Genomic DNA, 26,329 nt, shown 5'->3' with positions numbered 1-26,329 from the left:
TGTGTGTGTGTGTGTGTGTGTGTGTGTGTGTGTGTGTAAAAAGGGGTGTGGAGGACTGACGGAAAATCTAAGCCGACCACAGGAATGTCTCAGTGACACGTGCATCAGGTTCCCTCGACCCTGACAGTGTTCTTTCATTGACACCTCTCATACACAGCCAGCGCAGGGCAGGCAGGGCTAATGCACACCTGGTAGGGGATTTATATCTGAGACGAGTCCGAACTCTAAGTGTTGACATAGCGGGGCACTCACGCTGATATACACATTTGAAATAGTATACTTCAGAGGACATTCACCTCCTGGCCTCAAATCTCTACAAAACGTAAAGCTTTTATTCTAAGCCCTGGTTTGGACAGCAACATTGAATGAAATAACTCCCTGTAATGTGACATTGTCGCTAAGAATTATGACTGCAGTCACGATGGTTTAAGGTCATGGATTTGTCAGGTGGAGCCCCACTAGCCCTCTGCAAGCCCCAATATAAAAAAAAGTGGACAGCTGCTTCCTTCACACGAGCTCGCAGAAGCTGAACGCTCAACTTTCTTAACTTTCCACTTGGCTTTAACTTAATCTTTAACCCTCAATCTTAATCTTAGTTCTACATAAAACATAAAATCCTGTTCTTAACATATTAAACTACAGACTATATATCAGCCCCTGTCTGTCTGTGACAATGTTGATTCCTAACATTTCAGTGAGGTTCAGCACATTTTGCAGTAGCCGTCTACTGCAACTGCAGACAGCAGCATGACACTGTACAGATGCTAATGTGGCACATGCTTGCAGCCACTGTTTATAGATATGATTTTCTGTTTATAGATATGACTGCAAGCTGTTAGGTACGCTATAGGCTGTTGTGGCTATCGAACACACTCAGTACAAATAAACAATACCAATGGCAGCGATGCAAAGCAGTAGGAAATGAAAGCTGAGAGACAGGTCCATGTCGATACAGTAACACGATAGCTGCGCAGTTGGTATGCAGCAAAATCAAAGTTCTATATCCAGAGAATGAGTGAATTTAAATACAAGCGATGGGGGAAGACGAGCCCTACAATAAATCATCACATACTTTATTCCAACCACCTAAACTAAGAAGTGAGCACCAACAAATGTCACGACTTTGGAAAATTGTAGTCATAATAAATCCTGTTATGGGCTCTTGGTCCTCATAAATACAGGAGTGTAAATACCCCCGCACACACACACACACACACACACACACACACACACACACACACACACACACAGGTAAGCCAGTCTACAGCAACACAGCTTCCCCCACCCCTTTAACTGTAGCAAGGGGCCCCTGTGGTCTGCATACTTTAATAACTCAACTCACATGGTCCAAAACTCCAGGGAAAGCAATGCAATACTTAATTACACCCAGTCAGACTCAAGCCAGAATGACATTCACTCCTCCCTATATGGCCTTTTGAGCTCAGGGTCTGTGGCAGTATGGAGGACTGTCCAGGAGAAAGTATTGATACAATCATTGTTTTGACTTGTAGATGTAGTTACCTGCTCCCCGAGTCCCAAATGTGGTTGTTTGTCTTATTTTAGGGGACTTCCCTATCACGTCACTGCTAACTGTACTGTTTGTCATGAACTCAAACTGTGTTTCAGTAGCTCCTCCTCCTCCGCAGCGTGAAACTCATGCAGAGATCAGAAAAATGGAAACCTGAAAATTAAGGCTCTCAGATATGAGCTGCGTTGCTTTCAGTACGGAGCTACGGGGGTAAACAACTCTGCAACGCAGACGCATGACACCCCGTTTCTGATGTGGTTGTACTGAATCAGGCCTCTAATTGGAATCATAATCAGAGTTAAATATTGGGTTTAGCATCAAGCTGCCGCAGCTTTACAATTTGCCTTCCTGCCTCCAGCAACGCCATGTGTAGAACATCTTCAAAGAGAGCAGAGCGGTGGTTTGGATGTATTTCTGCATTGAAGAAATGTTCTGTTACTTATATTTGAACATTTAGGGAAGTTAATGTTTGTCTCAAGATAACAACAGAGAACTCCGCTTCAACAAAACCGACATTTGTCTGACACAGGATGTTCTATTTATCTGTTATTTGAGCAGTGAATGAAAGCAGAAATCACTGGTGACATTTTTGTTTTTGTGTCAGTAGAAATATATTCCTATTGCGATCTTTTGTAGAAGATTACACAGTATGTTTGCATACCTGAGTACAACAGTGAGTATCATTACTGTCTACTCTGTACAATGTCTTCAAACACTCTTTAGCTTATAAGCCTCCATGATTAGAGTACGTAAAGCTCATACCAGAATAATAAATGAGTCTAAAACATTTCATGTCTCAACTGAACTTCAGGTTATGAATCCAGCTGGCCTGGAATCAAAACAGATACAGGTTTAAAGCACTGTTATTTGCAGACTACTGACTCCGTCATAAAGTAACTCTGCGGCTCTTTCAAATACTGCAAACTCATACGTATTTCAGACCGTAAACATCCGAGACATTGATCTAGCTAATGTCTATATGAAGGTTTATAGGCCTGTGGGCACTGGGGCCAAGATGGAAGGCAGATAGAGGGAAAGAAGGCTAAAATATTCAGTATTTGTTTGACTCTAATAACGTTATTATTACTAGAAACGTTGTCTTCATTAGACACTGCTTTTCTTAAGACTAGGTCCACGTGGTTAATGTGGAACCCTGTCTAAAGCATGATTCAATATAAGCGCTGGATACTGTTTTGGGTTTTTAGAGAGGGTTCCCTTCATCACAAATGTGACACAACGTTATGGCCAAGGATGCACTTCTCACAAATAGAAAGAACAAAAGGTGACTGATCTAGCTGAGGATTTATCTCTCCGAATGCACAAACCCTTTTCAATCTGCAAAGGCAGGTGTAACATTTTGGTCATAAAACTACAGCTGATTAATCAAAAGGCCACAATGTGACCACATGACTGTGGTCTGTGTGAGACTCTAGCAAAGAGGCAGCAGCAGTTCCTCGAAATGAAAAGTGGTTAAACAGTTCACAGGGTTCATATCAACAGATACTTACAGCTCATTTTAATTCCTAGACCATTAAAAAGTATCAAAGCATCATGTTCTCATGGTATAATATAACCCACGGTGTAGAAAAAGACAATATCAGACACAGATTTAGTCTACGACACACACATCTTGTGTGAATCTCAAATTAATTCTTAAGAAGATAGCTTCGTTTTTCAAGCCAGAAACCATAAATAACTGCTGCTTGAAAACAGAAGGGCTCTCACCAAGTATCTCTCGTCATCCTTCATCCCTGGGGTGCGAATGAGGTGGTTCTGCTCACCCCTCCAGTCACCAAAGCGACGGAAGAAGTAGTTGGAGAGGAACCTGTTGATTGGGTCCCGGATTATGTTGATGTAGACCGGCTGCTCTATCCTGAACCTTACGAAGACAAATACAAATGTCGATAAAAAGTTAAGACCTGGACAGAATCGGAACATACGTTAGGAGTTACTGGTTTCAAACGCTGTTGTTGAGCATCACTGGTGCACTACTGTACCTGGTGAAGTTCAGGAAGTGAACATGCCGCGTGTAGAGGAATGGCTGAGGGATATTACTGATGTTCTTCATGAGATCCACCTGAAATACACAAATAAAAAACAAAACACACACACAGTTTATTTGACGTGTCTTGCAGAAATAAGTGTATGAGATACGAATTAAAGAGCAATAAGTCGTGGCATTACAAATAAAACGTGGCATCAGAAAAGCAAACAGAAGCACTAAGAAAGTTCAAAATGAAAAAGCTCAGAAGCCCTCATCGTCACACATAGCATGCATACGGTACAGTCTTCCACGAGTTCACCTGGAACTCCCACACAGCAAGTAAGTTCAGTTTTGAGTCTGTCACAGTATCTGGGTCTGAGCGTCATGGTAGAAATCAAGCAATTATCTCATAAATAGGCGATAACCAAAAGCATATGCAAAAACTGAAAGTGAGTGCACCTTGCATTGAACCTTCCTACTAAATGTAGACAAAAAACACATAGCGTCCTCAGGTATTGTCCGAACCAAGAGCTACCATCCCGAACCGAGCATGACCATGAATGCGATGCACTTTGGCTGAGTGTTGATCTGCCTGTGGGTCCACCTTGATTCAATTTGCAGAATCTTCCACTACAGACCTCACAGTTTGAACCTCTGCCTTGACTTCACAGCTCCAGATCGTTTCATTCATCTAACGAGATTCAAACACCATAGATCTCTCTCTCTGTCATGTCGTGCAAAGGAAAGCCAACATTTTTAAAGTAATTATTCCAAGCTTCTTCTTCCTCTGCTGCGATGACGGATTAAGAACATCCCAAAGGCTTTCCAGGTTTGCATGGAGAGGCAGGCTCACAGTAGCCAAAACAAACTTAAAGATACCGCAGTAGTTCCGCATTCAGCGCAGATGCATCACATTACCTTTGACGGAAGGCCATGCAACTGAAAGCTAATTCCTCTCATGATGGAATCATTCTGTGTGTGAGATTAAATTCTCCCAGTCCTGTATGTAAAGAATGAGTGACTATGTACGTATCTGCAAGTGGAGCACATGTCTAATTAAAAAAAAAAAAAAAATACAAATAATAATAACCAAAATCTGTGAAATTGACGGAAATATTTCATATTGTTTAAAGTCGCAGGAAAATGTCTGAATATTTAAAAGCAGACTAATATTTCAGACAATTTGAATTCACAAGTGTTTCTAATGATTAAGACTTAGAAATTACAGGCCAAGTGCTGGAAGTTTGTTCTCCTTTATCTCCACAGGTTGGAATGTCTTTTTCCACTCTACTGCGGTCCTTGTCCCAGCCAGCTCCACTACTGGAATGGGGAATGTGTAGACAGCCACGTGCCACTTCCACCTCCGTGACACATGTTGTCGCCAGACGCTGCATTTCTCCTCCTGCCAGTAGCAAATGCAATGGTCAACTATTTCTGTCATCCTATTCCCAACATCCTATACTTACATACCGCAGGTCCCCCTGACCAACGAGCAAAGGACATAAAGATCCCTCGCTGCTTCCCCACCAGAAAACACTAGCGCTCGTGCTAATCGGAATAGACCACCAAGCTGGAGCTACTGCTGCAGTGAATTAAAAGCTCTCCACGGTGGTGAGTGTATGCCTTGTCTCTGCAGCACCTGACCCATCAGTCACCCTCTACATGAGTAATTGAAAAGTGGAAGTTTAAAAGGAATAACACAAAGAAATAGCAGCTGAACACTGCAGATGGGGAGTTAAATGAGTCCCTCTTCTACCTAGACAGACAGTGACACACTGGAGACCGGGAAATAGGGCAAAGAAGGCAAAGAAGGCATAAACAGAAGAGGAGGAGGCTTCAACAGCAGTAAAAACACCTCATCTTTAGGCTGCTCTCAAATACTCCTTATTGATCCAGATGCTGTTTCTGCAGTCTGATATGTACGATAATACTTTTATTGTTTGTGGCAGCTCGATGCAGTCTACGTAAAATCCACACTCCATGATTTTGACCTTCGATACAGTAGGAGAGCAGGGTTGGGAGTTTCATTTCCACATGTTAGGGCCGGAGAGAGAGCGGACTAGCGTCTGCTGGAAGATCAATAGCACAATCACACATACGGTTGTAGTCTCGGTAAGGAAACGCAGCGCTTACAAAACCCTCACTCGACTGTCGGATCAAGCTGTGGCAGAAGAAAAGGAAAACATCCGGGCAGACTTTGCACCACTTCTGCTTTGTGGGGGATTTCTAGGTTCAATTCTGAAATTTCTAGGTGATTCCCGGCTTCAAGGGGAGATTAAAGAGAGCGGCGGAGCGCGGGCAATAAAGCATTCCTTGGAAACAGAATCTACAAACACCAAGAGCACATCTGGCTGTTTCACAGGAGACCGGTAGAGTAGATGCTAACTTAACGAGATAAAAAGAAGAATTGATTGATCTCAAATTCAGAGTTTGGAAATGATGGATGAGTAGAAAATGAGCATTTAGCGCTGGTATATTATAACATGATCACGATGTTCTATTGTAATCTTCTAATGTTTCGGCAAGAAACTTGAATAAATACAGTTTGAAGGAGACGTTTTCACAGCAATATTAACTGATATTAGCAAGGGATTTATGATCGGGTTATTGTTCCTGAAACTGGCTCTAAGCATCTTATAACACATTTAAAACTACTAATGAAGATTGTTTTTATTATTAGAATTCCAATCTAATTCCAAGTTATTTTAATGGTGTTTTGGGACAGTGGTGAAAAAAAAATTATATTCTGGAGGCTTGTTTACCAGTTTTTTACCTTGTTTTTATTTGGCTTCTTTGTTGTTGCTTTTTTATTTAGTTAATATACAAAAAAAAATCTGCTATATCAGAGAGAAATAATAAATCAAGTCATTTATTTGGCTTTCTAGACATGGGAAACGGGCAGGAAGTGACATCAGAAGAAAAGGCCTTGAATGAATAATTGTTCATCATGTGTGGTTTGTATAAACATCTGTGGGAATCAACCTCTGTTTTTAGATTTTCCTTTTGTATTTACAGTCACATAACTATGTATACATTCATGTGAAATCACTGCAGGACGGTTGACTAAATCATTTTCTTATATAAAAATCTTTTGAGCGAAGTGCATTGATCAGCTGAGGGACGTCCTGCTGTCATACACGATGTAAAGGCACCCGTTACGTCACAGCAGGCCTATTTGAACGGCAACAGTAATATGTATACTTGTTTATGTACACAGAGAAGTTAATCTGAGGCCCCAGTCAAATTTGGGTTTAACGCCCTCCTTCTCCTGTATAAACTCAGTACATTTCCACTCACTCTGCTTCCACTTTAGACCTGCTATAAAATGTAAACAGTTTCATTAGCTTTAGAAATGAATTCACCGCTCTGGGTTCCCTCCTGCATGCTCTGTCTCTGCTAATCCATTTCAATTCTACATAAAAAAAAGGTTTATTATCCACACGCTGCCCCCTCGGCCATTAGTCCAGACCAATTAGCCCGGAGCTAACCCCTGACGCCCCCTCCCCCACGCCCAGGTTGATGTGCAGACCCTGAACACATTTGGCACACTTGGTGAGTTTGTGTGTGTGTGTGTGTGTGTGTGTGTGTGTGTGTGTGTGTGTGTTTTCTGACCCACCCCTGTGGTCTGTCTGGCCAGACCCCCTTTCATTTACCAGGGAGAGCTGCAGGGAGACAGAGGGAAAGTGGAGGACAGTCTGAGATTCCAGGCATACCTGCAGCCCCCCCCCCCCCCCCGCGCCCCCCTCCTTCCTGAGCACCCGTGGAACCCTCACTGGGCTCATCAGGGGAAACGGAGGAAGAGCCAAAAGCTGCAGAAAGCTATGCTGATCTGCATCTCACTAAATGAAATGTGTCTGTGTGTAAGTCTGAATAATCGACACCCTCGTTAGAGACAAATATGGAGGCCGACAAAAACAAAAAAGAGGCTCATAAAAAAGACCGGCTTGAAATTGGTTTATCCGATTCAAAGGCTTGAAACTGTTGGAGTGTCGCGGGTGAGATGCTATGAGGGAATAACTGTTTACAGTCTCTGTTTGTACTGGGGCCAGTCACTCCTCTGTGTTTGCGTATCTGCGGCTGTGATGCAGATACACAAGGTTCACGGCTGTAGAGCGACTGTCTGCTGGTTAATGTTTTTGGTAAGAGGGCGGAAACAGGATCCCACATGAACGCAGACCCACTTCCAGCCAAGATGCTGTCTTTCTGTTTCTGGAGGTTTTTAAGGTGGACATTAATTTTTTCCCCCTCAGGAAATGTCTTAAACCTCTCTCTCCCCCTCAGCCTGTTGCCCCTGTTCTGAAATGGACAGACGGGTCACTATACGCCATAAATCTGCAGAAGCTCTGCTAAAAAGTTTCAGACGAATAAGGCCCCTTCACTTTTTTGGCAAACCCACACACAAGGCATCAACCCCGGGCAAACCCATTAGCGGACTACTGGGAGAGCCAGAAGGAAAAAGGTCCAAAAGCAGCAGTCTCGAGCCAGAACCACAACTGATGAGACCAGCGTCTCTAAACTTAGGCGACACGCGTCTGGATCTGCATAGGTCACCACACACAGAAGTACTCATGCAAATAAACACACGACGACGGAGCTGCACTTTACAGAATCACACACAAACACGGGCACAGACGCACACTCTTAAACAGAACCCCCCCCCCCTCACACGGACACTGGAACTCTTTCTGAGGAGCATCGCTTGGGATCATTCACAGAGACGTCCAGAGAATTAACGAGTCGAACGCCGTTCTGCCGCTGTGTGTGAGCAGCCAGCACTGTTTTGATGGATGGATAAAATAAGTAGCTGTTTAAATATTGGCTTGACATTAACATCAAATCGGTCGGTAACGGTTAGACATATTTAGCATCTGCTGACCATGCACACGCTGTAGCGTATCCCTCAAGAATTCTGTCAATAACGTCATATGAGGATATGAGTCATCTCTGCAATACTCCCACACAAACACACACGTTCTCACCCAGATGGCCAAAAGAGGCATTGCATCAGTGGGAAATGTCATGAGCAGAAGTGCATATGAGGAAGCTCCTCTGGACTGGGGGTGACCGTGGCTAAGTGGAGAGCAGGGCCGCCTTTCAATCAGAGGGTCGGCAGTTCGATCCCCGGCTCCAGCTAGTCTCATGTCAATGTGTCCTTGAGCAAGACACTTAACCCCCAGAAATTGCTCCTGTAGCTGCATCTACAGTGTATAGATAGATACTGAATTGTAAGTCACTTTGGATAAAAGCATCTGCTAAATGACTGTAATGTAATGTACAAATTTCACTTGTGGTGGAGTATTTATACACCGTGTTATCTGTACTTTTACTTAAGGTCAGAATACTCACTCCACCATTGGATTGTTGTTTAATTACACATCAGTACAGCTGTGACTCTCACAGCAAGCTGAAGTTAACTCATCTGGTCAAGGCCAGAACTACAGTTTGGAGTCATGTTCACATCAGTAAACAGTGCCCAGTAAATCAGATTGTAGTTAGATTATTTATTTGTATATTTAATGAAAACAGGGATTAGTGGATAACGTCTTAACAAAAAGGTTAGGTGTGCACAAAAAATATCAATGCCATTTAGATATGCTTCATGCACATTAGCATTTGCGTTGGCGTCTCCACTGGCAGAGGCCAGCTCTTCTTAGTGTCTCAAAAGGCGGCGGTTTTCCTCTGTAAAGTCAACACTTGTGTCCTTGAGATGTTCCAGGAAGCAATACAAGGAGATCCCTTATTCTTCAGTTCTCACAATGAATGAAAGACAAACACAGAAGAGCTCTTGCTGCTGTTATGTGTTCACTGTGATCAAAACGTTAAGTGCAAAATATGATTAAATTAAGTTTTTTTTTCTTCCAAATACAGTAAATGTTACCAACCATGTACTGGTAGGTAACAACAACAGCAGCTTCTTTGAATCTCTGGTTGCTCAAGTGATATGGATCTTGCTGAATATTGATATAGAAATGATGAATGCATAAAATAGCGGCTTCATATGTTATTAACTGGAAGTGTAACAATTCATCATGTCAATCACCCAATGGATGCATGACAACACATCATGAACCCTCTGACCCTGTTCCTTCATCTACTTTATCTCACCTGTTCATGCTTCGTGAGGCGTGTCTTATTGTGGATATCAGAGGAGACCAGGTTGAACTGATGTTTTTCAGCCAGTAATCTCAGCAGGATGACCACCGTCCGGCTGCCGCACTTCCCCACACGGTTATAAACCACCTGGCTGGGGAACGGGAGCGCCTGCAAACACACACAGAGGAAGAAGAAAGAGAAAGAGTGATGTAAAGATTGAGCTGAACTGTTTCTTCTCGCATGTTAAAGAAGATATTGTTTGTTGTATGTTAAGATGCTACAACATGAATTTAACTGATGTGTTTTCTGATTATATAGAATGTACCTGCGTGTTTTAGGGCACCAGTGTGTGGAACAAAACTGGCCGTAAAGGAAAAGACGGCAGGTGTGAAAAAAAGACACAAAGAGGAGAAAAAAGGAAATTCATTAAGCTCAAGCTGGAGCCTCTTTTCCTGTGACCTTTGACCTTTGACCTTCTGTTTCTCACATCTACCCTCCCTGGGGCTGGACTCAATTGACTCCGCAACGCATTTCCTTTCACTGACGAAGCACGCACGCACGCACACACACACACACACACACACACACACACACACACACACACACACACACACACACACACACACACACACACACACAGATTGAGTGCAGACATGCTTCGGTTTCATCTCCTCTCTTCATTTGCTTATTCCTCCGCTGAACTCAATGAGTCAGATATTCTGCTGACTTCACTGCAAAGCAACTCTGTAGTGCTTTATCACACAAACACACACACACACACACACACACACAAACACACAGTACGCACACAAGCATGTACACACCTCATGACTCACCAATTAAACAAGAAGCTCAGCCATGATTCAGAGACTCAAATAAAGTGGAAATGAGGCATGTGACAGTAAATCTTTGCTTCCAGAGACAGAGGAAGTTGAGGCTGACATGCGTATTGAACATGAGATTCATTTTAGCAACAAGGGCAGCAAGAATGCACTAATTTGGCAATTATCCCTAAGGGCCTACAAGGTTTACACAAGTGGCCCCTTAAGAATGAAGGCTATCCGAGCGAATGTACCAGTGAGAACGAGAGTGTCCGAAAACTGGGGCCTGTTAAAGGAATTAAGGAGAGAGGGAGACAGAGGGAGACAGGTCACTTAAAAGACATCTGGAAGATTATTTCTTTTCCAGTAAATGTGATAGAGATCTACCACAAAAACAGCAGCGGCAGATCAGTTCTGTGTTGCCTTGAAAACCCTACTTCCTCGTCACTTCAAATGAAGCTTTCCTGTAAATCAGATGGGGGGGGGGGAAAGTGCGGCTGTGATAAATTCTTGTCGGCATTCCCAGTCTGGAATGGTGATTGTGCATTTCCCAAGGGGTGGGAGGGGGGATGGATATCTGACACACTGTGTTTTTGGAAGCTAGTCGGACTGACTAAATGAACTAGCTCACTGGCTCATGAGCTGGCTAGTTTGTGAACAAATTGGCTAGTTTGATAGTTGGCTGAATGACTGACTCGAGAGCTTCTTCCACTCTCTCCATTGCGACGTGAAGATATCATGAATCTTTCGTTAATCTCGGGGCTCTTCAGCTCTAGCGCTGCCTACAGCAGTGTCCACACCATAGAGCTCAGCGTGGCCAAACACACACTTGCTGATTTTGTCTTTCCTCCAAAAGCAGCAGTCCCACCCAGGCTTTGTGAAAACAGCGAGAGCCTCTTTTAATGTTTGCCAGAGGCAAGAAAGAAGAAAGAGAAAGTAACACCAGGATGGACAGCAGAGGAGGCGAGGAGAAAGAAGGAGACGAAGAGGGCGAACTAGTTCATTACAATTTCGGTCTGATGACAGGCCGTCACTACATTGACACCACTAACTGTTTGTTAATCCTGGAATTAGACTATTTTCTTTGGAACTTCATTGGAGACTGAACCTGTTCTTGAAAAGGAGATGCGTGGGTTTCTCCCAGGATGAGTAAGAAAAAGTCCTGGACAAACAATTCACAAATGAAATCTGTGCTTGGACAAGCTTCAACAAGTTTGTTGACAGGCGTGCTTCAGCTTGTGTCACTTGCTGGAGCTTTGTCATCACAGATCGTAAAGCAATCTCATAAATCAAATTATAGTTTTGAAAAACAAACTAGAAAAGATCAATAGTTGCAAATTTTCACTCAGTTAGGAGAACAGATTTTGAGCAGTTTGGAGGTTCTCTTGGACAGCAGTCCGACATTCCTTACCGATTGCCAAGTAACTACAGACTTCTCAGCTCATCACAATAATGAAATACATGCAGTGTTTAGCAGGACACCGTTCCCCGCTGATGTGATGACAAATGACTGTGTCAGACCTCGAACAGCCTGGCGTTGTATAACACAAGAATAACATCAGAGATGCCATCAAAGAGTCAGAATCTCCCGTCGGCACCGACAGCAGTGAAAGGGCGACCTTTCAGTTTGTGCTATTGTTGTTCCCACTCTGTGGAGCTAAGCTTTCTGATGCACGCTGTGCGAAATGTTTCGCAGTGTCTGCCAGTAAGGGATTCTGTCAATAGTCGATGCACGGTGTAAAAAAGAAAAGCATTATATAAGAGAGCTGTTTTTCCACCGTGTCTGATCTGGGCGCTCCTACTCCGGAGAGGCAGACTGTTGTCGTGGTATTTACAGCACTGAGCCAGTCTCAAGCAGACATCGAGGAGATGAGTAGTCCTGCTGCACCTCTCCATCTCTTTCATGCCGTCTCTTCTGCTCTCTCTCTCTCTCTCTCTCCTCTTACTTTCATTCCTAACACCCTGCCCACACACCGCAACCTCCAAAACGCTTCAAGCGTGACATCGGTTCAACAAACACACACAAACTATCGTCTCTACTTTATGGCCTGACCGCTCACTTCCGCTACCTCCAGTCACATAGCGGCAATATGTGCAAGAACACTTGCAAGAACACTTCCTGCTGCAGTTCCTGGAAACACGCACCAGTACGTCGCCGCTAAACCCGCACTCTGCTGTTTGTAGTTTAGCCCTGCTCTGGGTGCATTGCTCTCTGCTCTCTACTGTTCATCCAGCACTGGGTGGAGAACAGCATGTTAAGGTTTCAGTCAGGGCTCAGTAGAGACTCTAGGCACTTCCTGTAATTAATGATCTATCCATTCATCTCCACTCCCATCCGAAGAGGGAGCGAGGGAGTCTCACTGCTCTAAGTAGTCGTGACAGCGGAGTTTCCATCCTATGTTTATGAGAATTAGGATGAATGGATTTTCAATGGCGGAGAGCAAATGGGAAACTTTGACTCCTTTACGCTCCTTTGCACTTGTTGGATACAGAAACTTCACGTGTGACAAGTGAAGATGGAAATGCTTTTGTTGAATAAGCAATAATCCGCCGAGCTTGCAAGAACATTGGTTTGTGCGTTAGAATATTTCGGAGAGCAAATCTCTTTTGTTTTGCTTTCTGGTTTCACTAAATATGGAAAATCACGACGTCATCGAAACTTCTCAAACAAATCTGTAGGAGACATTTGAGCTTTTTCTTTCTTTGTATCTGAATTCATCTCATCGATCTTTTTTTTTACATTTCAAAGCACATATAACATTTGCGGCGATAAACTGTTGTTTTTAAATATTTAGTGCAATTAAAGAATTGAGAACAAAATACGATGGTGAATATGACTGAAGCGATATTAAGAAACACGTTTTACACGCGTGTAAAAACACAGAGGGGATATTTTTGCTACGTTTCCATACACATACTCATAACTCTATTCTGAGAGCAGCGTGGTTTTTCCATACGCTTTCATTTACGTCGAGCTTTCAACTCAATTTCTAATCTTTCCCGTCATTTACCAGGAGCTCTGTGTGCACACGCTGCAACGCGACCGACCTCTGCCGAAATAGAAGATCAACCTCAGCTGCGGCGGGACGTCAGCGGGCAGATAATGAGAGATGTGGTTGATGTAGCGCTTGCCACTGACATGGCATTAGCGTCATCTGTCTGGGAGGTGAGATGACGACGTATATGGAGTCAATCAAAGTTAGCAGCTAGAGTGTGATCGCAGTCAGCCTTGTCTGTGTCTATATGGTAATACTTTATTGATTTCAAACTTCAGGAACTTGGTGGGACTTCCACAAACATAGTAGCCCAATACATCTTTTATAATGCATCACGTATTAACTATAGCAACCTCACATCACATTCAGTTAACTGGGTAATAATGTGGCGTTTGCATCTTTGCTGAACCTCCTTTACTGCCTCAGCTCTTTTTAGGAGAAAATTCACTGTTATTAAAATGAAAGATTAAATTATACAGCAGATGTCAGGGTTTTTTTTCAGCCCTGATTTGTGTCTGCAGCTCTTCAGGCCGTGTCGAGCCCCAACAAGCTCCACCAGGCTGCTCGAGTCTCTTATTTTGAAATCTCCTCACCACCATGTCGAAGGCCGCCTCAAAGCTCTTATTCCTGCTCTGAGGAGAAATGATGTAGGAGCCATCCATAAGGAGCCATGAACAAGGACGTAGGGTATGCTGCAGGCGATCGGACTGATCTGATACGTCTCAACATCAAGTTCATCCTGAGGTTTACAGTAAAATCGGAGAGAAGACAGATCAGAGATTAAACTTCTAGTCTAATTGATTAAAAAGATGTGTCTTTTCACAAACTGTTAGATCCCTGCTCAGCCTAACGTTTAATACGGACACAAGTAAAGTCAGAGGGAGCAGGAGCGTCTGTCCGTCTGCCACAAGAAATACCTTTTACATAATTTATTGTCGTTTCCATTCAGTCAAGTGAGGCTGATAATTCCTGAGGTCGGGCTTGATATGAATATTTCCCCTGAAACATTTAACCTATAATTTCCACCGTTCGAGAGAAACCATAATCATATGCTGGGCTATTAAATGATGAATTCACAAACAGAATATCAATAAATACAGATGCAAATAATGAATAACAAGTATGAACACATTCTGCTGTAGAAATGATCAACACAGAATGCCTGTTGTTATTCTCGTGCAGGTGTTTGTGTAACAGGTAACAGGCTACAGACAGAACACACTGCTGCTCTGGCAGGGACAGCTGCCTCTAGAAGTATTGTTAGTATGTGTGTGTGTGCAGACACACACTCCATCAGTAGTCTCTACAGCTGTTAGAGCTGATCACAGCTGATCACAGCTCATCCAGCTGATCCAGCTGTGATCAGCTGCCGCCGTCATCAGAAGCTGAGGAAAAGACGTATTTCCTCGTTTCGTCTCTCCTCACACGGTCTCCTGCGTCTTTCCAAGCGTCCCCAGTGGGATCGACTAAGATGGGATGTACCCACACCAGTCTCAGGACGGGGCAACCAGTACTATATGAAGCCTGAGAGGAAAAACCTGGGGCAAAAAAAGTCCACAAAACACAAGTTGCTGCTCGTAAAGCGTTCTTTTTGCGAGCCGACAGTAATAACTGGAGCAGATCCAGATGGCTGTATCGACAGTGACATTGAGTACAAATCTCTGATGTGATGAATGTCTGCTTAAATTACTAAACACCATTTAGAAAGGAACATGTTTTCATTAAAAAAGATAAAGAGAAAATTCATAAAGTAAATTCATCTTTTTCAGTCCCTTCCATTAAAATCACACTTTTCTATGTCAAAATGAATTCCAGCGCTTCTGTGTTTGTATAATAATGTGAGCTGCCTCAGGACACAGTCCAGCTGTTACACTCTCAGCTTCATCTTCGATGCAAAATGGTGGAAACTATTTTTGATTTATTAGACTTCATTTCCATCCATCCATTTCTACAAGCCCGCATAATACTGAATGCTTGGCATTGACAGTGTTTATGAAGTAAACCGGCATTGTGAGCTTGTTGTAACTGAAGCAGAAACGTGAACTGTTCAGCCGCAGTTTGTTTCACTACGATCTGAAGGAAACGAGCGCTGTGGTTGCCTGGTTTGGCTCGGTGGCCAGAAGAGACTTTTCAAAGTAAACACATAACTCACAAACAACGCCCAGATGTGACCTAACCGAACAGCTGCTCACATCTGCCACAAACTAACCTGTAACCAAACGTTGACGCGCTAAACGTTACGGAAAAACACTGACTCTCCGATCGCGACGAGAGAATAACAAAATAATGACGAATAGCGGAGAGAAAAAGTGAGAAATGAGGTGAAAATAAGGTGGTGATTGATTCAAGAAGGAGATAATAAACAAGGGGCAGACAGAGGAAGAAAGAAGTTGGCAGGGAGAGAAAGACGGAGCATGGAGGAGAGATGGTCATGCAGACGTGCAGCTGGATGAATACAAGGCCTCTGTGTCAGCGCCGTGTGTGTGTGTGTGTGTGTGTGTGTGTGTGTGTGTGTGTGCGAGAGAGAGAGAGAGAGAGATTTCAGAGCACTACTGTAGCACTGAAGCCAGGTCTAGTTGGTATTTAGAGAGAGTTTGCACGCAGATCATTCACACAGACCTAACCCTTATCCTGACTGGACTGAACTGGCTTGGAAACACAGGGCAGCACATCAGAGAGAGGAAGAGAGGTAGGAAAGAAAAGTGAAGAAAGAAAAAAAGAAAGGGGAAACTGGGATAAAAGAGGAAAAGGGGTGTAACAGGAAATAACAGAGAGATAAAGAGGAAGACTTACTCTTAGAGCAGGAGGTCCGTGGTCATCCAGATATGTGGATTCACCTGCAGAGACAAGAAAGTAAACGTGTCAGGATTCTGAAAATACATCTTGTAACCATTCACAGAAGACCAGAAGACTCAAACATCGTCACTAAAAAGAATGGCTGGGCATCAGAATCGGCTGCTTTGCATCAGCATGATAGCTGCACGAAGCAGGGATTTCAACTAAGGATGCATCGGTTTGACTTTTTCATTCACGGTACAGAAATGACACATGGCATTTGTGCAGATCAGATACCAGCGTTTCATAAATAAACTGTATCAAACTACTCCCTTTATTTAAATACGGGTGGCTCTTAAACTCTCCCATGAACCCCTTTGGAAACAAGATGAGATTGTATTTCCCAACCCAAGTCAACTTCAAAGCAGTTTTGTTTAATTATATCCAGTTGGAATAATTGACATGTTTTCTTGATGAGCGTCACTTGTTTTTGTTCTCTTGTATCTTGAAACGGTCTGAGTAAATATTGCTATTTTTGTTTCACTGTGCCCACATTAATCAGATTCATCTAACTTTAGTTCCTCTCCTCATGTTCCCTCTTGTTCCACACCCAGAGGCTGCACTAAACAACAGGTGGCGCTTCACTTAAAAACCCACGGCCCGACACAACAAACCCCACAGAACACAGCGCAACTCTTCTTCATTAAGACTTAGAGCTACCGTGTCTTTATGCGCTGTGTGTCGAACACTGTGAAGCTGTTTCGTGAGGTGAACGACGGAGCTCATCGAAGGCTCCCCCACACTTAGGACATGTGCCTCCAAATCCAGGCCCTGGCTTCAGACAGCGGCCTTTTCTTTGGTTCTTCCTGACCCATAAAGACCCATCGCTTCCCATCGCATTTACAGCATTCAGGTGGCTCGCCCAGGAGAGAGGGAGGATGACAAATGGGAGAGCGTGGGGGGGGCGGAGTGCAAGGCTATAAAGAGAAGAAATATTACACAGGAGAACAATCTCTCCTTGTGTCTGAGAAATGTGATCCGACACACAGATGCAAATAGCAAGAAGTGATGCATGAACGCACACTGTTTATAACCGGCCGAAGGTTCCCACTTGGCACACACTTGTGTTATGCTTTTGTGTGCTTGTGCTGGAAGTGTGTTGCATGACTTTGTGAGTACTGTTTAAGCTTAAGATAGTGGTGTGTACGCTTTGAGTAATTAGCCTGACACTGAGATCCGATCTGCTTCCGTTTGGCTCTGTTGCAATATCACAAACACGTTCACACGCTAACGGTAACGCACAACCTGGCTGACTTTCTGTGTGTGTGTGTTGTGGCTCATTGATTCACCAGGAGCTGGACGTGTCACTACTGACACAGCTGCTATTATTCTCACCTTTGTTTTTTGTTAAACTTGATCTACCTTTGCATATGGCTGCGTCTCTCCTTCATAACTCAACGCGGTTTTCCTGAGGAATGCTGAGGACGGTTTGCAGCGTTTGAGGTCATGGCAGGGAGAGGAAGCAGTGAGTGCAAACATCTCTGTTCTGTCATCCATCATAGATAACAGCCCCCCCCCCCACGCCTCCCACGACCTCCAACCCCTCTCCTCCTCCTGTGTGTGCTTCTCATTAGCATTTTGGATAAGGGATTGGAACTAATGCTTTCCAGGGAACGATGCTTGTTAAAGCTGACAGCTGTCCTGCGCCCTACAGAGAGAGGAAAATCAACTTCATAAGCAACTTCATCGACCCCATTGTCCAATTGCTCCAGTGTTCAAAGTCAGTGAAAAGGATGGCACATTCAGAGACATTGGCTTGAATAAGAAACATTCTATGGTTTGATAACTATGACTTCATTCTGCCCCCTACACTGCTCCACCTGTTCCTACAGGAATAACCTTCAGAAACAGCACTGCGTTTAATAACTCACCTAACATGACACAAATACAGATGCTCCTTCAGGATATAGGGCTTCTCTGAATGGTTGGATAAGTATGACAATTATGGGAATCCTATAATATGCATGGGTGGATTATTGATCATATCCTGGTCCGGACAAGAAACAGTCTGGTATATATAACTGGTAGAGAGGCGTGTCATTGTGGATCTGGAGAAGGATTAAGCCTCTGTTCATCCCTAGGATGAGGGAAATAGTTTCAACAAGACTCCAGGGTTAAGGTTCTTGTGAAACAACTGTGAACAACGCTGTTGCACGTCTGAGCCCAGGGGTCCGTTGTCTCTTTTGGAAGACTGGAGCTGAATCTCACCAATAGAGTTTTTTTGTAAAATCTACACCAAGAAGCAGTGAAACTGTTCTGGCAGAGTGTGGTAGGCCAACACCTCACTAATGTTGTTTTTGTCTGGCGCTCGTCAGTGAGAACTACGCAGCGAGGTGCATCTTGTGCGTCTGTATGGTTCATTTAACCCCAGCGTAAACCCCACCTGTGTCATGACAGACGGCCAGAGCGACTGAAGAAGTTGAATTACCAAGAAAGTCGACATCGGGTGTTTTGGGATGGCAGGATGGACGCGTCAGACAAACTCAGGACTTTGATCCAGGAGACCCGAGTCCTGTCTCACGTCAAACCAAGTCAACGTTTAGTCATTACTCAGAGTTATCTTCTGGAACAAACTTACTGCTTTTAACCCAAAACACAACCTTTTTCCGAAACCTAACCAAGTAGTTTTGTTGCGCATGTAAACCTAAAAACAAAGTTAAGTTGACACGCCGTCCTCCAGCCCAAAGCTGACACGAGTACAAGTCATGAACGGTCAAGTGGAGAAACAGCTAAGTGGCAGAGGACTCCCTTGGAGGAAGAATTCCCAAATTAAACAAAGGTCAGTGTCATCTTTGAACATCCACATGCTTATGGTATGTAGTGTGTGTGTGTGTGTGTGTGTGTGTGTGTGTGTGTGTGTGTGTGTACGTGATTAAAGGAGAAACTAACCAGAGTGTAGGTATGCATGGGCCTGGAGCTAAATGGTTAATTGGATTACTGTGTCACAAGATCCACTTACTCGCCTCTGGTTAAGAGCAGCTGCATAACCAGCCCTAAGTACATTATCTAATCAATACTGCAAGATGAACAACATAAATCAGCAGTGCATCAAGGGCTTTAATCCGCAAACTCTAAAAAAGTGTGTATATATTACCAAGAAACAAATAAAATAAAATAAAAACAAATGAACCAAAAGACATCTGAAGCTTTTAAAGCCGACTGGTTTTGATTTAGGAACAGCAACATGTTGGAAGCGAGTGTTACTTCCACTCCCACAATAACTGTTCAAAGGGTCCGTCTTCACTGAATTAAGAGAAATTGTTTAGCCAATAAAAGCGTCTGATCTGCACAGCAAGCCATCTCCACATATCATTACATGTTTAGATTTTCTGGACAACACATGCGAGTAGTACCGCAGAAGCAGCAACGTAATTTATTTGTCAGAACAAAATGGAGAAAGTCTGTAAATCTGATTATTGCCAAACATATTTTCTGCATGAATAAAAAAATACAACAGGATCTAATTATTGTGAATCTGCTGAGGGAACCAATCACTCAATATTTTTTTCCCACATATTTAAAGACAACAAACTACAACTCTACTCACACAACAGCAAGCCACCATCAAACATCTCTATCCTTACTCCTATTAAATATGAACCCTGTATTTACATTAGAAGAAGCATCCGATTCAACTTTTAACACAAAAAGAAAAGGAAACAAGGCCAGACGCTGCCCCTGTCCAGGAACCACCTACAGCAATTAGTCACCTCATTAGCTGAGCCTTTGTGAAGAAATGACTCGCCTACAAAGCTCTGATTAGCTCGGCTGTGTTTCCACATTTTAATTGAGATGTGGAAAAACAACTCAGAGGTCAGAAATCAGGCCGAGAAAAATTGAATGCAGAAAACTGTCACAGGATACATATTCGTTGGCGTGGAGAAAACATAGCTTTGGTCTGTAAGACATGCATTTTGTAAATATTGAATTGACAGTTAATCTCAAACCAAAGAACTGTACGGCGTACAGAGATCTCTACGGGAACAACTCATTGGGCGTCATCCCGCAACAATTCCTTCAGGCTCTGGAATTTTCCCTTTGGTGTTGGCCTGCTTCAGGAATGCTACAGCAAGTTTGGGAATTTCATAAACATGTATTTAGAGCATAGACCATTTCTTTTGCTTCGTGAAATTGGCGACCCGGCTAAGTAGAGCTTAGGAAAAGAGCACATCCCAGAATAGGCTGAGGTGGGAGCGGAAAACCACACAGGGATGGCTGTCGAGAATACGGCCGGGAGGATAGGCGCAGTGTGGAAGTCGAGGGGCCGCCGCTCGGCTGTGGGACACGACGCAAAGAGAGGACGGAAGGTTTACGGAGCGGCTGCGCTGGAACGTATTATGTATGTGAAACCAGATTACAGGTTCCCAAAACTGTGAAGACTAAACTCTCTCCTCCTTAACCGCATCCTGCTGCGGCTTCACTATCTGAATGAAGGTGTGTGCTCGCTGCTACAGGGTTTACATTCAACACAAACGGGACGGACAGACAGAAAGCTACCTCACTCCAGTCTGTTGAACAATTACATAACCTCTGTCTGATCCATCTGTGTGAAACACACCCAGTTAAACTAGACACACGTCTATGGTTACAGTTCTTACAAAACATTTGTGCCATAATAGAGAGCATATGCAAACAAAGTCAGTGTGCACGGGTTACATACAAGCTTTTCTGTGTGTGTTTGTCTGTGCAATGTGTGTGCGGTTACCCGACCCTTTGATTTGGAGCGAGGGAGTGGCCCTCTTAAGACCCGTAGCGTGACCCATCTACCTAATTACAGAAGGAAGCCAAGCTTAGGGCCGGGGTCTCCACCCACTACGCCCTGCTCCACATCACCCCTCAGTCACTGGAGAGTCAACAATGGTCAGACAGCTTTTTTGACAGAAATAGAAAGGCTGTGCCGTTGCTATGTTATTGCAGGTGCCCAAAGGCTAAAACTTGGAAGGGAGACTAATTTGTGGACCTATTGCTCCCCTAAAATTTTGGTTAGTGAAATGGAGTAGGAGGACACACATGCATATGAATTTGCAGGGGTTGGGAGACTTCAAGATGACAGTCAGCATGTCATTTGTGGACACTAGCGGTTGCCACCGTGTATACTGTATACCGCTAAACCGATGAGCCAGCAGAGCGCTGTTGACTCTGGTGGCTGTGCAGCGCAGAAGCCATAAATAAAAGACAAGAAAAAGCGTAATCATTTCCAATGTTAAGAAAAGAGGAAACAGGAGTGACTCATACAATTATACCATGTCAGTGCTTGTATTGTTATGTATTAAAAATAGTTAAAGGGTAAACTAGACGACAAAGATGCCGTACGACAACCCGTAGCATTCATAACTGAAGAAATGAACAAATGTGAATCAATTATTGCATGTCTTGTTAGACAACGGTTGATCAGTTTCGCATTTAACCAACAGTGCATTTCAAAAACGCCGGGAGTAGCACACTATGACACACTATGACAACTGATCTACGAGAACCCAGATGAGTCATCTGATGTCTCTGACTTTGAAGCAGCAAAGCAAAGTGAATCAAATCAAGTGAGGGACTTTGCAAAGTATCCACATGTGGAGTAGAAGAGAATCACCTGGTTAAAACCCAAAGGCAAAGATTCCTGAATATAAAGTTAAAGGGAAAAGGATTTCCCATTACTTTCTGAATCACATCTCACAGCACAGATGCTGAACTCCAGGTGCATTGTGTTCACGTTGTGAGACTCTACTCTATCTGGCAGGCGGTCACACAGTCTATGAGCACCGAACGCCTCTAGAAAATCTGGCTTTGAAATGAAGAAATGAGCCACGCAGTAGAAAGTTGGGCAAACAGTTGAAACCCTGAAAAGATGTCTGACACCAAACAGCCAAAGCAGGAGAAGTAAATCACTCATCAACCGCTCAGAATGTAGGTTATCGTCGCTGTGCTGCTCTCAATACTGAGAAAGAATCATACGTCAGAATCAGAAAATAATCTTAATCACCGGATGTGATGCTGTCAGGGATTTCTGGTCAACCACATGCTCTGTCAGCTAATTCTGGACGAGTCACTTCCCCTTTAGAGAGCACCAGAGTGCTTTTACAGCTTGTACCTTGTGGATGTGTGTGTGGCCCATGACACCAGCGGTGCTGCCAGCCTTTCCTTACGGATACACAGCCTGTATGGCCCTTTTGATTGACCAGTGATTTTTTTTCCCCACACACCCCTACAAAAGCAGTCAAATGGAGCGGACTCTTTAAATCTTACGGAGAGATCGACAACGAATATTAAACACAATCACCACTGGTGACAAATGTGCCATACACAACTGGAACTGGGGTGGTGTAAGAGAGTAAATGAAGTAGTTTGTTGTGAGATTTTGTGCAATTAGCACCGGCAAGATGTTGTCTTTCCATAAATACACGTTATTGTGTCTGTCAAGTCTTTGTATGGATAAGAAATTAACACTGTAACTGTGAACTTGGAGTTTTACATAACGGTATGGAGTATAAACATTATGGTAATTATAACTTAATATAATTATAACTTAGTGAATGAATTAAAGATCAAGTTAAATACTTAATATTACAAATATGTTATTTTGTGGTTTAAACCAGTGTTTTTAACACATTATATGTTATATTATTCACTGGGAGCTTTAACTGTAATAGTAAATAGTAATTAGTAAATTTACCACCACTTTGGCTCGGCTGCAAATGGGACAGAAGGTTCTGCCCAAATGAAAGAAGCCAGACGAACACCCTGCTTTAACTGTGTTTACATCAACCAAGCCAAAAAGAGTCTATCTCCTCTTTTGTGGCGACACAAGCTTGTTTATCACTGTGTCCCTGTTCTTTATCGTCAACACAGAAGCTAGTGCTGACCAACAATATGACTCGCTTGTGAAATGCCACAACTGTCTGACATGAACGTTCACCAGTTTTCAGCTGAATCATCCTGCTTGTTTTTGAGATCCAACCGGTAACCATCGGCGATGCAAATCATACAGAAACTGGAAAGACAAAAAGGGATTTAGAATCTGTTTTTACAACTTCTTTCATCGTGACAACGTCGAAAAACAGACAACAGCCGGTTGTGGGAACTGTAAACAATCTACGGCCTTGTTTTAGGATCCGCCGGCGATGCTGCAGAGTCACAAATGAGGCGTGCTATAGATAAATACGGGGAAACACAAAGAGCTGGGTGCGCACTCATCACCAAATCAGATATCTTTAGAGTGCTGGTGAACCACATCTTAACATGTATTTTGTATTTGTGTTGGCCTTTTATGTCGCTAGCCATGAAGGGTTCTTTTTCTGGCCACCGTGAAAAAAAACGAAACAGCTGCCGTTACGAACACTGAGGGTGAGCAACTCCCGCCGCAACATGCAAAGAATCATTGCTTTATACGTTTAATAACTGTTCCATGAGTCTTAAACCTGCTGGCTTCCTCCCACTGCCTGTGATTTTACTCTGAGCGCCGTCAGCTATCTGCTTGCTTTGGGCTTCATGCTCGGATGTGCATGTAGCCGCTGAGAAAGCCTGGAATCTGGAATCTGTGCAAGGCGCTCTATCAGAGCAGCACGCTTTAACCCCACGGCCGAGGACACGCAGATGAAACGCGGAGTCCTAAGAAAACAATCACATCTGGGAGGAGCTGGAACGAGGCCACTGAATAGAGAATCAGAACTTAAAGGAACAGTTTGACATTTTAGCGAAAATACACTCGTTAGCTTTCTCACGTCTGCATGCTAAATATGATGCAGGAGTTCAGCTCAGCATGCAGACTGGAAACAGGGGCAAACAGCCTGGTTCTGTCCAAAGGTAAACTCAATCCGCCTCCCGTTACTTCTGATTTATTATAGATGTAGAGGCGTCGGTGTGCTGACTTTAGCTGTTTCCCCCCGTGTTTCATGTCTTTATGCTAAGAGAGAAAGAAGACAAAAAGTAGCATATGAAGGAGGGATCAATGAGAGCTACCGAGTTACTACACAGTACCACAATCCCTCTGGGTTGGTCATGTGACAGAAAGATTCAGGAAAAGCAGTGAAAAAAGCACTACTGCAGCACAGCAAGGAAATGACAAAATATGAAAAGAAAAGTCACGGGGGGGGGGGGGGGGGGGGGGTTGAGAGACAGCGAGAGGGAAACAGGAACAAATTGTTATCAAATCAGTTTGTGAGCCCTCTGCAGAGGTCAGCAGAAGAAGATGAATTGCACTATCTGGCAGCTATGGCTTCCTCATTGGCCTGAAACGACTTCAACAGAGAAAAACACATAATGATTCCACCAGGAAGCACCGATTCTCACACACATACACACACACACACACACACACACACACACACACACACACACACACACACACACACACAGTCGCAGATACAGCACTGTGTCAACAGTACCTGCACTAGCACACACACCGGGACTGACAAAAAAAATATGTATTCAAAAATAACACCTGGATGTGGCTCTGTCTAATGATTAATGTGAATATTTGTGAAAGGTAATGAAAGTAAGGAACTCGATCAAAACGCAAAATAATGATTATTGGCTGTTATTAATAACTGGTATGCTGTGATGGAATTTTATTGCTTCGTGACAGGAAGTGCTGGCCCAGGGGCTCAACCAGCTGTGAGAAAGACCCTCGTCATATGGAGGATGACAGGGGATGCAAGCATTCCTCCGTATATTGTTATAAGCTACGACAGGACTTTAATCATAGCAATGTGCGCGTCCATGTGTGGACGTGTCAACCATGTGCGAGTCGAGCGATCACAAACAGGGTGGCTATTAATTTTGACGCCTCGTGTCTCAAATCTGACATTTAATCACTTTCTGTCTCTGTCAGCCTGTCAGCAGCAGTAGCCCTGATCAGACTTTGCACCGCTGCAGCTTGGCCGTTCAGAACAAACGGGCCCTGTGTGGTGCTACATCTCACACTGAAGTGAGGGACAAAAAGAGAGAGAGAGAGGCCCTTAATGAGAGAAATAAAGGACGGAGACGACAAGCGACGGTCAGACACATTATTGAATTATGGAAAGAGAGTCTTACAGTCCCCAAAAAATGTTGGAACAGCTTTCTGGACAGCCTTGTTAAAACTGAGATCATGTCATAAATTATATCGACATGGGGGGGGTGAGAGCTCCACACAATGTGTGACTGTGGTCCAGTGAAGTGTGCTACTTTTCTCATGGGCCCCATCGATAGACCTTTATAGGACCGCTCCCCCGTTCTGTTTGACACGGAGAGGTGTGATTTCAGCACAGGGCTGATCCATTCCAGACATATTATCGCAACGCATAACTGTCACTCGCTGTAAATTAACAAGACATATGAGAAATGCAATGGATGATTTTGACGTTAATATCTACTTTAGCCCATCTTATGTTATTAATAGATATTAGAATGAACAAAAATGTATTAGCCCACAGTAACTTCTACAAATTCATTGTAAAATATATTTAAAATGTAAAAAGAATGTAAAAAACAACAACAATGCTGCAATATGTTCCAATACAAAAGTCACATTTTCCTTTTTTTTAAACCATTAGTAAAGAAACTAACATTCACTGATGTTCTCTGGCATAAAAAAAACTAAAAATCAAAAAGCCACAGCCTCACTATCCACAAAAATCATCATCATCACATGGGCAACGACTCCAAAAAGTCCTTTTCACTGTGGAAATAGTAAATACCAGTCGGTCAAATAAAGTATAAGACAATAAAAAATAGACGCGCAACAGAAAAAAAACCATAAAACAAAGTAGGAAAACTGCCTCCACAATAAACCCTAAAACTAATTGTAGCAATGGAATTTTCATAAATAGAACACATTCAACACAAACGGACAGAAACAGTCGGTACAATCAGGCCCATCCAAAGCAAATGAAGAACACATGCAAAGAGACACAACACAAGCAAACGAAGAAACATGAGTTTATGTCTGCAGCGCTTTTTCTAATTGCAGCGCGGTCGAACCGATGCGCTCGTGTGTCGACAAGCCGTTCTCTAAATGTTGTGCACGTGCAGATCAATTTGTTGATCATTTTGTGTCATTTCTGCATCTCCTGATGTGCAATAGGCTGAGCTCACAGGGCCA

The 26,329-nt window shown here is 43.4% G+C and overlaps 1 protein-coding gene across 1 annotated transcript in view; it reads right to left on the bottom strand.

Moving 5' to 3' along the window:
• The window catches only part of usta (uronyl 2-sulfotransferase a), a 49,944-nt gene that overhangs the window by 5,685 nt on the left and 17,930 nt on the right, over positions 1 to 26,329 (bottom strand). The window contains exons 2-5 of the mRNA XM_068724621.1: positions 16,216 to 16,259; positions 9,618 to 9,773; positions 3,526 to 3,605; positions 3,254 to 3,407 (exon numbers count right to left, since the gene is read on the bottom strand). Coding sequence (XP_068580722.1) covers positions 3,254 to 3,407; positions 3,526 to 3,605; positions 9,618 to 9,773; positions 16,216 to 16,259 — 434 coding nt within the window. The remainder of the gene's footprint in view (positions 1 to 3,253; positions 3,408 to 3,525; positions 3,606 to 9,617; positions 9,774 to 16,215; positions 16,260 to 26,329) is intronic.

Source organism: Cebidichthys violaceus, unplaced genomic scaffold, assembly GCF_023349555.1.
Source record: "Cebidichthys violaceus isolate CVI_PGR_0920_01 unplaced genomic scaffold, fCebVio1.0.p SCAF_31, whole genome shotgun sequence".
NCBI lineage: Eukaryota > Metazoa > Chordata > Actinopteri > Perciformes > Stichaeidae > Cebidichthys > Cebidichthys violaceus.
Note: the sequence above shows the minus strand (reverse complement) of the source record. Positions and strands in the feature narration are given on the sequence as shown.